This window comes from Schistocerca americana, chromosome 5, assembly GCF_021461395.2.
Source record: "Schistocerca americana isolate TAMUIC-IGC-003095 chromosome 5, iqSchAmer2.1, whole genome shotgun sequence".
Lineage (NCBI taxonomy): Eukaryota > Metazoa > Arthropoda > Insecta > Orthoptera > Acrididae > Schistocerca > Schistocerca americana.
Window position 1 is genome coordinate 98,121,435 of NC_060123.1, and position 13,383 is coordinate 98,134,817.

At 39.3% G+C, this 13,383-nt stretch overlaps 1 protein-coding gene across 2 annotated transcripts in view; it reads left to right on the forward strand.

Moving 5' to 3' along the window:
- Positions 1-2,422: 2,422 nt before the first annotated feature.
- Positions 2,423-13,383, forward strand: part of LOC124615608 (adenosine deaminase-like protein) — an 85,011-nt gene continuing 74,050 nt past the window's right edge. The window contains exons 1-2 of one of the 2 annotated variants that reach the window (XM_047143603.1): positions 2,762-3,008; positions 3,088-3,233. In XM_047143603.1, the coding sequence (XP_046999559.1) occupies positions 2,970-3,008; positions 3,088-3,233 (185 nt within the window). In that variant the 5' untranslated portion in view covers positions 2,762-2,969. Of the gene's footprint in view, positions 2,539-2,761; positions 3,009-3,087; positions 3,234-13,383 lie in introns of those variants that run through there. The other variant, XM_047143604.1, reaches the window with a different exon arrangement.

Genomic DNA, 13,383 nt, shown 5'->3' on the forward strand with positions numbered 1-13,383 from the left:
TATGTCAGATTTGCAAACTGCTCGATTTCTCCAGCGACAGCATGTTTATAACATATGAAGACATGCAGATCGAAAAGGTTGACAGTGTTACATTTCTGGGACTACAACTCGATAATAAATTCAGTTGGGAAGGGCATACCACATTTTTTCATTCTATTATTTCATAAGGGAACATATTCTGTGGTAACTCATCAAACGTAGCAAAAGTTTTTCGCATGTAAAAGCGTGTAATAAAAATCGTTTGTGGTATCAATTCAAGAACATCATGTAGGAACCTGTTCAAGGAACTTTGTATTCTAACCACTGCTTCCTAGTATATTTATTCCTTAATGAAATTTGTTACAAGTATTTCCAACCAATAGCTTAATACATAATATCAGTACTAGAAATGGGAACAGCAATCTACATAAAGACCTAAAATTACTTACCTTGGTCCAAAAGGGGTTCAATATTGAGGAACATGCATTTTCAATAAGCTGCCAGCAAGTCAGCAACCATTAAAAACTTGGTTTCAGATAAGGCACGGTTTACAGTGTGTTTGAATGACTATTTGATACATAAGTGCCTGATTCCACCCATCATCAATATGCCGGAAATGTCTATTTTAATTGTGTCTATGACGTCACTACATACACATGGCAACAAACACGAAGATACATATAAATAATACAATAACATTTCCCACCAAAAATACAATCAAACCAATGAGACAGCTGCGGGAAGTTGGGGGTTTTAGGGTGAGGACAAGCTAGTAAAAAAAACCACACCATGATCCCAAAACACAAAATGAAGAACAAAAAGAAAAAAATACAGCATTCTGCTACACCAACAAAAATCTGCAGGAATCGGACACTTCCCTTGAACAATATAGGTCAACTATAGGTGACCATACCAAAACACCAATACCCACAACTAAAAGTACGAAAATTGGAATCAGACATTTCCCTTGATCTACATAGGTCAACCTCAGATGACGATACTAAAACATCAACACACACAATTATGAAAATGGGAATCGGTCATTATCCGGTGACCTATATAGGTCCACCACAGCTACTGATGCCAAAAAACCAACACCTGCAACTGCGAAAAATAAAACCACAATCCCAAAAGTCCACAAATCAATCATCCCTACATAAATTAAATCACATTCAATACTTCATAAATACACAAAACATCACAGCTAGAAAAAAAAAAAAAAATTAATTACCACCTGCAAATTCCGGCACTGCAACCTAGATCGACAGCCCCCCCCCCCCCACACACACACACACACAAAAACCAACTCATAAACACCGTGCCGTAATGACATTCACACACCACAACACCTTTACGTCGAAGCAGACGGGTGGAATCAGACGCTTCCAGTGACCCCTCCTTCTACTCTGTAGATGAATATCGTAACAGAGACTGATAGACCAGCTTAGGTAAAAATTCTGCTATATTTCAGTTTTGACAGCACTTGGTTGCAACAGTCAAGATCGGGTATTCTGTGTACGATAAATTTATTAAAAGTACGTAACTGTGTTTTATTCTGTCAGTGTACCAATTCTGTAAATATTAGCAGTTACTGTGATATATTCACGTATTTTGACAATCTCCTGACAAATGATGAGGATAATAATTATTATATTCCACTGTATTATGTTACACTTTCTGACATGTTATTTGTCATTCGTGATGGCCAGCGGCTATTTCCGTAGCAGTACGAAAATATTTGTTCGCTCCAGTTACTATCCTCTCTGGAAATATCACCTGGAACTACGACCTTTAACTGGAGTCACCGAGTCAGGAACGTCTAGACACACAGTTATTCCGTTACCAGCTTCCAGGTTATCTGTGGTGGTAGCCCGATAACTACCAGAGAGCTAGAACTACGAGCCAATAACGATAACTGCCAGAGGAGAATACCGGCTCTGACAGTTATTTCCATAGTCGCTCGAATTCCTTAGTAACTTTCCTTGTACTACCCGTCCAAGCTAAATTAACACGTAAGGCGGTGGCTTAAGGGAACGACCGTACTTGTTAATGCCTGTACTGCAGCTCCTATCAGCCACGGTTCGGACATTAACTTTATTTAATTGTTTATGCTAAAAATAACGAAGACCCACGAAATAGTACACAGTTCTTATCAACAGATGGCGCGCAGTCTCACAGTTATTCCCATGGTCTATAGAACGCCTCCAAATGCGCAGTACGATCTTCGGTCAACAGATGGCGCGAGGCACTGTTGACACTAAACAGTTATTGAAATAACTGCCAGAATCAGAGGAACGGTTATCGCAGTAACCGTTACTTCTCAATAACCGGTTATTTCTATCAGTTACGTTATTTTTTGCCACCTCTACTTGAAAGGATAACATATTTGCGGTTGAGGACGAATAGTGCCGTACTGTTTTCGTTATGAGGAATTCAATGAAAGTAAAGCGCTATGTTGTGCCCTGCCCTCGTGGAGTACCGATGAAATGGAAATGGCTGTAAACTATTTAAAAATCTGCCTCATCAGTTGATGTTTAGCGACGTACAAAACTTTTATCGTTACCATTACTTCGTTACGTTCTGTCTTAAACCTAAAATTTCCAGAAATTGAAGCATAAAATACTACATGACCTTTACAAAACACCAATAGAACTTCGGGCTTGTATTATGCTGATGGAATACTACTATTGTATGTTGGGTTTTGAGCAGGAAAACCTAGATTAAATTTTAAAGTTAGTATGGCTACCTTCACAATGCAGTTCATAGTAACCTCCCTCGCGTTCTGTTCCTTTCTTTCCGGTCTTGAAACATTCGTTTACAATAACTCAAGGAGCACCGGTATTTCATTATATCCGCCTTAACTTGTCTTAATGATATGTCTATGCTATCTTTTGCGTAAATTTGGCATAACTACTTGCATCCTGTACTAATGTTTACATTTTTGTGGCCGTTTGTGTTTCTGAGCGCGGGAATCGCTGCAACTCAAAGCAATGGATGTAGCAACGTTTTGCAGGGAACTTCCCAAATTGGTATTTCTTTCATCTGTAGCAGCCAATTTTAAATGACAGTTATATGTTTTGAAATTATACTCAAATATGTATTTCACAGGAACTTCATGCTCACTTAAATGGATCGTTAAGTAGTAGAACCCTGAATGCCCTTCGTCAACTACAGAACAGTTCAGACGCTAGCGGTGATTCATGGAAGAAATGTGAAGCTATCATCAGCCATGGGAAAGAACGAACTTTAGATGAGTAAGATTTCACGACGGCGGACTTTTGTTTTCCGTCACATGATCGATAAGTTTGATATCAAAGCAGTAATATAATGAAACCTTATCAAATATTGGGTAGTTTCTAGGACGAACAAATGCCCTTTCAGTTCTATAGAAGTAATTGAAGATATCAGTTCTTACATTTCAAATTCAATTTTGTTCTTCACTTTTAAATTGCACTATAGGGCCGTAACAACAGAGTATTATTTCGTTTAACCCTACATGTTGTAAAATTTAAGTAGGAACTGTTTGACGTTCAACGCAAAAATTGCGAACCCCAGTGTTGTACCATTCATTGTTCTTACATTATAAAACCTCTTCAAAATTATACATTTCTTATGCAGACACTAAGTATTTAGATTCAGGAAAGATTGTAATGTGGTAGCTTAAATGGAACGTAGAAGGTAAAGGCACTGATAGCGGACACCCTAAGGAATGAAACTACGTTTATTTGATGTTTAGGAATACAATATAAATGAATACTGGGTGCAGACTTAATCTTCAGGTTCTTTAGTCATTTGAGATCTATATAATAGTATACTTAACAGTGCTATGGAACATTAAATAGTAAATAGAAAGGATAGTAAATAGAAAGGTAAAAAAAAATTGTCAGTGCAGACATCAGCCGTTTACAATAGTGGAATTCAAAATTTTCAGTAGTAAAGATGCAAAATATTCCTTAGTTGATACTAAACAAAACCAGAGTTACTCGGAAAATAAGTGGAACTTTATGCATCATAGTGGTTTGGAATTCATATTTCAAAAGTTCATTAATGGTATTTGATAGTTGTAAAGGAGGCGTGTCAATAATCTGTGATGGTCTAATAATACTAAGATCGTGTTTATCAACCTGAAAAAGATTTTTTTTTTAATTTTACTGTTACAAGATTTTAGAACCATTGTGTCTATTTCACCATCCTCAAACATACATTGAGCAATACAGACATGTTTGAAATATTCTTTGCAGGAAAAGAAACTAGAAGAAATTTACCATTCTTATATAATTTCTTCATGTTATTTGTTTTTTATCGTTTTCAGTTATTGTTTTATCGACTTTTTCTTCTTCATCATTAGATGTGTGTGAATTACTATTGGGGACCATACTATTGCCACCCATACTACTGTGTGACTCAATCCATTCTTCCTCACCTTCGGGGTCTGAAATTCGACTTTTTCTTCTTCATCATTAGATGTCTGTGAATTATTATTGGGGACCATACTATTGCCACCCATACTACTGTGTGACTCAATCCATTCTTCCTCACCTTCGGGATCTGAAATTGTTCTTTTCTTGTGCACCTTTGGCTTTCTGTAATTCTCTATTTAGGTTGCTGTTTGAGTTTATTAGCAGTCTCAGACTGTTCTTTCTTTAATTTTCATGCTTGTGATCACTCAATTTTTAGTCATCCTCTTTATGATATTCCTGCCATTGATTGGACATCACAACACTTAGAATTTTTTCTATTGATTTTATTTCCCTTGGCTTTTCTGTATTCTGTGCCTAAAATAATGCACTTTTAAATGGTAAGGATTAGTATATTATCTGACTTGCTTGTGGTATTTCCACCTGATGCATACTGGGGAATATCAGATTTTTTCATTGAATTCTTGAGTGTAAAATGATATGTTGGTTCCCTTCTCTTTCTTTATTTCAATTTTGGTGTGCCATTCAAATTACATTTTCCAGTTTTCTATTTTCAGTTCCTTTATTTCCTTTGTTTTTCATTTGGAATGCCAATTCTTTCTTCCACTTCATTACTTATTTTCATCAGTGTGTTACATGTGACCAACAGATTGGGAAAAAATTGAGTTATCACAATCACTTTTAATTTTCGTCCAAAGCAAAACAAAGACTTTTGATTGGCATTTCCTTCCCACAGATCATTAGAAGATTCTAAGCTAGAAAGTTTATCTTTTCCAATCTATTTTTTCAAGAGCCTCTGATCTGGATTTTATCACTGAACTGGCTGGGTGCAACTGCACATAGAAGAATTGTGTGCCTGGGGGACTCACAGCACCCGTTTACTGAACATGCCGTACAGCTTGACCCATGGTTCCTGAGTGCTTGATATAACACACAGGCTGTTAGGAGTCTCCCACTTTATACGGTTTCTCACAACTCCAGAGATGGGAACTTGCCCTCAAACACATCCTTGTATTCAAACAAACTCTCGAACTTAATTCCCATTAACATATCCCCCCCCCCCCCTTTTTCTCTTTTTATACTGCAATCTATGAGGTTTGCCAAGAAAGGAATGCCCCATTTTTTTCCTCGGCTGACAACAATGTAGTGAATGAGAAACATTAGGTATGAATTCTTTGAAGTTTCCCAAGTGCACAGGCAAAAATTTCCATTTCCTCTGATAGTGCAGCTGCAGGTATGTTTCAAAATTTATTTTACTTTACAGGCAGTGTGTTGTCATCAAATATGTCAATGCAGGGAGAGAAACATTCACAAATATGTGTGTGAATCTGTGAAGCATGTGCAGTCAACAGGAGTACAATTGGTCATGACACAGAAGGGATGAGGTCATTAGAAGGCAGTTCAGTGGAGCTCCACGATTTTCAGCGGTAATGAGACCCACAGCTGTCATATTTCACACATAGCAGGGCGCCGATGTTCTTGTTCGCAAGGATCACACGTTACAACTCGGCAGTCAGCGGTGCAGCTACCAGTCGGCAAAGAAAGTGAGGTTGCAATTCACCCCACAAACGCTCAGCCTCACACAAATTTAAGTACTTCTGAATACATCATGAAACAGGATTGGTACCCCATTGACCTTACAGCCCTAACCTAGTTCCCTCAGACTTCTACTTGTTTGGCTCATTAAAGGACAGCATTTTGAGAACAATGAGGAGGTGATTCGTACAGTGAAGAAATGGATTCATTATCAGAATAAGGACTGGTACCGATAGGGCATTCACATCCTTGTCTGACTGGAGGAAGACTGTAGAACTGGAAAGAGATTATGTGAGAAAATAGGATTGTAAATATTGTGTGTAATTTTTGCAGTGTGGAATAAATAATTGTTAAAGATAAAGAAAGGGTCGTATTACATTCTGAGCAACCTTTGTATCTTCACTTCTCACTCACCCACAACATTTCATGATCTCTTTTGAGCCACGAAAGGAACCAGTAACAAATAATAACAGCCAGTATAATGCAAATACATTAGACCTAGAGCAAAAGTCACAGTACATGACATCGACAGGGATGTCAAATATTCCAGTCATAAAGATATTACAAAAAAATGTATGGTCCTATTCATTTACTCATTCATTCATCACATTTAGCAGGAGAGCCTTAAGGGATGTAGGCAAGTTAAGCTATACATTAACAGAGAGAAGTGAATGTCATAAATTGAGTGTAATCAGTCTGCTGTAAACTGTGTGCTTTCTCAGGTTATGTTTCACACATTACCGTTAGCAAGAGAGTTGCTACTTCGAAGCAGCTGAGTGCTTTTTTCAGTTTATTAAATAGCCACTGTTTGTCTCCTGCTGTTAACATCTGCATGGCCTCATTGATTCTTTGTTATAGAACCAAAGTTATATAGGCTACATTTTAAACAGTAGTATGCAGTTTGCAGTCAGTATTGTTATTTGTCATGCAACACCTTGAATGTAGATGATTTAGAGGAACAGTTAATCTAGAATCTTTTGAATTTTCTGTCAAGTTTTTTGGGTTTCCGTATTCCATCCTTTCGGTCTGATGTGAGTTTGTCAACATGTTGACAGCTGTGAGGCCACCAGTGGACACGACAGAGGTTTATGTCTGACCCACTGTGCCTACCAGTGGCCCCACACTCCACTCTGTTTAGTAATATTGTACCCGATTTCCAATACACTGGCGTCAACGTGTTAAAGACTTTTGCAGCAAATTACAAAACCCTGCTGTAAACCCTAGAAAAGGACACAAAATCTACATGAAAATAATTTTTGCATCTTTTATTGTGATTGTGTATATCACAATTGAATGAAACCCTCCATTTTTGCTAGAAAAAAAACACCCCAAAGGATCAAATACAGTGAAAAACAAGTAACAGAATTCCAAGCTCGTAGGAAAGGCCTGTGCTAGATTTGCAGTTATCTATTTGACACAATATTCTGTGTTAAAAAAATATACAAAAGCTTAATAAATTTATTAAATTCACGAAGAGACAGATGGTCGGGAAGGATATATCTTCAGGAGGTACAACTATTTAAAGAAGGTGTAGAGGTTCCTACTCCTTACTAACTAGCCAGTTAACTAGCAAATAAGGGCCAAAGAAGGAATCTTCCTTCCGTGACACATTATTGTGTCAGGCATGCTTACAGCAGAAGTTGTTCTTTGCTAATTGTTGCATCTGCAGGGCTACATTGACCAAATCGTAATGAAGAGATCCAGCAGTTTTCCCCTGTTTCTTCCCTAGCTTACCAGGTGAAGGTTTCCTTACCTCATATCTTCTAAAGCTGTCTCATTGTCCCCATTGGCTTTCTTCTCTGTTGGTCACATCTCCAAAAATGTATTCAATTAATGGTGAATATTGGAATGACTAGTGGGAAAATCTTAACATCACTACAATGAAAACCAAAACAAAGTGATGTCACCTGAGTTTTATTGCTCTCAATCTCAAAATCAGGAAAATAAACCTTCATAAAAAGAAACTATTTGAAAGCCAGTCTCTCAGCAATGTTTGCATCAAAGGTCACGGATTCTAATTATCACTTATCAAGCAACAGGAAAGTTCATGACACTTTCTTCACACAATTTTGGTGTCATTATGATATCGTACATAAAGATTTTCTGAGTCAAATTCAAACATTAATTCACTTTTACACTCGTGCATTGCAGACTCGTATTGCCTGTTGGAATACTTGTCGAAGACCGGCAAGTGAGCTAGCCTAACAGTCTCATGCCTGTCCATTCTGGGTGTGCTTATGATTTGTTGGTTCAGTCCCCCAATGGTTTAGAACATTTACTGAAATCTTTTAATTATTCTTTGAATATCAGTTAAGACTGACTGACATTTTGGTTAGAAAGCCATCAGTGTGGATAATATCTTCAGTACTATTAGATCACTGTACAGACAACTAAACAGTAAATACAGATAATCAAAGTTATGCATCTCGGCACCAAACCTAGTGAGTGAAGCACTGACCTTTCTGTACACTCCAGCACACTTGGAACATATTCACAGCGCAGATAGCACACTTTATGACTGTATATCACTTAGTGGGGTGGGTTGTTCCATCCTTCTTGCCTGCCCACTAACTTACAGGAGTGTTAGCCTTCATATACTATTTGATAGAATGTGGGTTGAAATGTGGCATTTTAAGTTAGGTGTCTGCAGCCAAACAATGGAAAATCCAGCTAGAAATATCAAGAATGCAGGAAAAGATGACTTCTTACTCACCACAAAGAAGACATGTCAAGTTGCAGGCAGGCCAGATTAAAAGACCCTCACATGTAGCTTTCGGCCACAGCCTACGTCAGTGGCTGGGATGCAAGCAGCAATCTGGAGGGGTGGGGAACAGGAAGGGATAGCAGTGTATGGGTGTGGAGATGGGAGGAGAGACGAATGCTGTCTGGTGGAGTCTTGAGGGACTAGACTGCCAACAGGCACAGCATCAGGTTGTTGTTGTGCAGGGAGGTGGGGAAAAAAGGAAATGCGTTGGCATAGGTCTGCAAAAAAACAGGGTGGGTTATGATAATGGGGAGGAGACAATAGGAGAGAGGTGGTGGAAACTATTGCTTGGAGGAAACGGAAACTCTTGGGTGGAGGGTGTGGGGACAGTATGTTACATAGGTTGAGGCCAGGATAATTATGGGAGCAGAGAATGTTTTGTAAGGATAATTCCCATCTGCACAGTTCAGAAAAGCTGGTAGTGAATGGGAGGATCCATGTGGCTCAGATAGTGAAGCAGCCATTGAAATGAAGTGTGTGATGTTCAGCTGCATGTTGTGCCACAGGAAGGTCACTTTGTTCTTGCTCACAGCTTGGTGGTGGCTGTTCATCCTGGTAGACAACTGGTTGGTAGCCATACCAATATAAAAAGCTGTGCAATGATTGCAGCAGAACTGGTAAATGACATGGCTGCTTTCACAGGTGGCCTGGACCCTGATGGGATAGGATAAACCTGTGACAAGACTGGAATAGGAAGCGCTGGGTGGGTGTATTGGGCAACTTAGGTCTTCCACAGGGATATGATCCTTGTAGCAAGGGGTAAGGATTGGGAGTGGCATAGGGATGGACAAGGATGTTGCAGATATTGTGTGGGTGATGGAACATTACTTTAGGACAGGTGGAAAGTATATCATGTAGCATGTCCCTCATTTCAGGGCATGATGATAGGTAATCAAAGAGCTAGTGAAGGATGTGGGTCAGTTGTTTCAGTCTGGGGGGGGGGGGGGGGGTAATTGGGTGACGAAGGGGCTCGTTTCTGGGGTTGGTGGGAGGATTGGGGTTGTGACGGGAAATGACATGGGAGACCTGTTTGCAGACTAGGTCTGGGGGTAATGCTTGTCTGTGAAGGCCTTGGTGAGACCCTGTCATTTACCAGCTCTGCTGCAATCAGTGCACAGCTTTTTATATTGGTATGACTACCAACCAGATGACCACCAGGATGAACGGCCACTGCCAAACTGTGGTAAAGAGCAAAGTAGATCGCACTGTGGCACAACATGCAGCTAAACATTACATCCTTAATTTCAATGCCTGCTTCACCACCTGAGCCATTTTGATCCTTCCCTCCACCACTAGCTTTTCTAAATTGCACAGATGGGAGTTATCCTTAAAACACATTCTCCACTCCTATAATTATCCCGGCTTCAGCCTTTGGTAACATACTATCCCCACACCCTCCACCCAACAGTTTCCACCCCCTCTGTCCTATCATCTCCTTCACATTCTTGTAACACACCCTGTTTATTTGCAGCCCTATGCCAATGCATCTGTTTACATTTTCCTGCACCTCTCCTTTCATGCTGTTTTTTTTTTTTTTTTTTTTTTTTTTTTCCCCACATCCTTGCCCCACAACCTCATGACACTGCACCTGTTGGCAGTCTAGTCCATGCACACACCACCAGACAGCATTAGTTTCCACCCCTACCCGTAAACTGCTATCCCTGCCCTTTCCCACCCCCTCCAGATTGTTGCTTGCATCCCATGTGATGCTGCATTCCGGTCCGAGAAGCTGGAGTTTGCAGTCATGTGTGCATGAGTTGTGCTTGCTTTGAGTGTGTGTGTGTGTGTGTGTGTGTGTGTGTGTGTGTGGAGAGAGTGAGAGTGAGTGAGTGTGAGAGTGAGAGTATCTCTGTTTACTGATGAAGGCTGTGGCCAAAAGCTATACGGTATGTGGGTGTCTTTTAATCAGGCCTGTCTGCAACTTGGCTGGTCTTCTTTAGGGTAAGTAACAATCGATCTTTTCCTACATGATCGGTGTCTTCTTTTATTTTTTGTGTGTTCGTCAGCTACATTGGCAGGTGCAACTCCTAGAGTAAATATTGGTCAGTCCATCTGTCTCTTTTGCATTAAGGAATCTTTTTGTTGGTCATTCTTGCTGAAAGCTATAAATAATTTATTTTACTCATATGGCTATCAGAAGACAATTCTATGACAACAGGAAGAGGAGGAATGCACAGTGAGCTAATATTCTGCCCTTGAAGTCAGAACAATGGGAAATATTTCTGAGTGGAAAACGGATACAAGCTAGAGTCACATTACTCTAGACAGAAAGAAGGAAAAGGGGTAGTGGCTATACACACAAGAAATTAAATAAAGTATCTGGCCATAGATCTAAACAAATGCTGTATCAAACAGCTCTTCATGTACTTTAGTATCAATAACAGACCTGAAAAATAAAAATAGCAGCTGTCGGCCTCCAATGGGAAATATTTTAAACTTCATCAGGCAATTAGAAAGAGAGGGAGGGGAGGGGGGGGGGGGGGGGGGGAGAGAGAGAGAGAGAGAGAGAGAGAGAGAGAGAGAGAGAGAGAGAGAGTACCAATAAAATGTAATAAAAATGGTTGTCAGGTCATTATATGTGATATGATGTAAACTTGGGCAGTATTGATCTAGGACTTGTAGAAATACTGAGGTCCAGCTTTGGTGTGTTCTCTACAATAACAGTAGCACCAAGAACAGATGGATATAATGCAACAGCAATTGATAATTTTTTTCTACATCCAACTCTCGTCTATGACATGAGCACCCTTTTAAATGGTTTATCTACCATAAGAATAAAATAGCAGCAACAGAATTAAGCAAAACTTGCTATTTTCTTTGCTCACTAAAATCCTCCTGTAGTTAGAAAACAGCAAAGAATGTGTATCAAGCCTGCTTGCCTTCTCACCGTAAATAAGAGCCCATGTATTGGAGAAACTCAAAATGAATTATTAGCATGTTTGGAGTGCAAAAACGGGGCATTAGAATTATGTTTGGACGCAAACAAATAAACTCACGAAAAACCACTGTTTGAGCTCTGTGGTATCTGGCCTTTAACATGTGTCTACATTATGGAAACTTAAATTTCTTAAAGTAAATGTAATGGGTAAGGATAGTAATTTTTTTTAAAAAAAAGTTGTGCTATTTATAATCACTAAACCAGTCACAAGTGTAATGTACATCTGACCTGTATCTACAGTTTCCTCCCACAGAAATGCAATATCCATATAGAAGTGAAACTTTGTAACAAGCTTCCTGAACACATAAAAGCAAATAGTGAGGTCAAAACATTTGGAAAATCTTTAAAAGTCATATATACAGCATCAATGCTTTTACTTGATTAAATAATATTTAAATATATGAAGTGTATTATGTAAAGTGGTACTATTTGTAAATTATTGTATATTGTATTTTATATTTGTCATTTAGGTTTAGTTAAGAAGGAAAATATGCAGCCGGCCGTGGTGGTCTAGTGGTTCTAGGCGCGCAGTCCGGAACCGCGGGACTGCTACGGTCGCAGGTTTGAATCCTGCCTCAGGCATGGATGTGTGTGATGTCCTTAGGTTAGTTAGGTTTAAGTAGTTCTAAGTTCTAGGGGACTGATGACCACAGAAGTTAAGTCCCATAGTGCTCAGAGCCATTTGAACCATTTTTTTTTTGAAAATATACAGTTTCACAGAATGATAAATGCCGACACTGACTCACTATTCATAGAGAATTTACAGTACAAATATTGACAAGAAATTTACCAGATAAGAATTTTAATTCTTTTCTGTAGCTCCACTTTTCATTCAAACAGATTTGGGACAGTTACAGTGGAACCTGAGAGAATGTTGGCTAAAATTTGGAATCAAAATATTTTATATCATAGAGAGAGGGTGTTACATAATAGAGAGAAATAGCTCCAGTGAAAACTTCAAAGTACATTTCAAGCAGTACTGAAAGTTCTTCACTGTTTCATAAACAATGAAACTCATTGTATGAAATTCCTTGGCCTCTAGATGAATAACAAATTGATTTGGCATGGACATAAGAATAAGTTAACTAAAACACATCTGTACACTTGTGCTTAGAAATGCCTCTCACCGTATTAATGTGCAGCAGGATTGCTAGTGTTCTTTGCTGATTTCCAGTCAATACTGCCCTCTAGCATAATCTCCTGGAGCAATGCAGCTGAGATTAAAGATGTGTATATTCTACAGAAGTGTCAAGTAAGAGATTGTGTAAGGGGGCAACTAAACTATTTGCAGAAGCCTCTTCATGGACTGGACCTTGGAATTCTTACACTCACATGCGCCAATGTATTCTCCAACAACCATGGTCTGTGCCATGGTAGGGTGGTGGCTTGTATGCCTCATTGACACAGACAGAAGTCCATCATGGCCTCCAGCAGCTCCTCAAGATCTTAGGTCCATCCAAAACCTCACACTTGAATCCACCTTCCTCCTCACACCAGCAACTCCCCCCCCCCCCCCCCCCCCCCTTAACCTTTTACCTATTTCTTAAACTTCACAAACCCAACCCAACCTCACTGACCTCTCTCCTGGTGACTCCTTTGTGGCTGCTCATAATACTCCCACAGAATGAACCTTTGCTTTTGTTGACCAACACTTCAAACTATTGTCCATAACCTCCCATCTTACATACAAGACACTGCTCACTTTCTTCACCAGCTTTTCACATTTCTTGTCCTGTTAACCATTACTA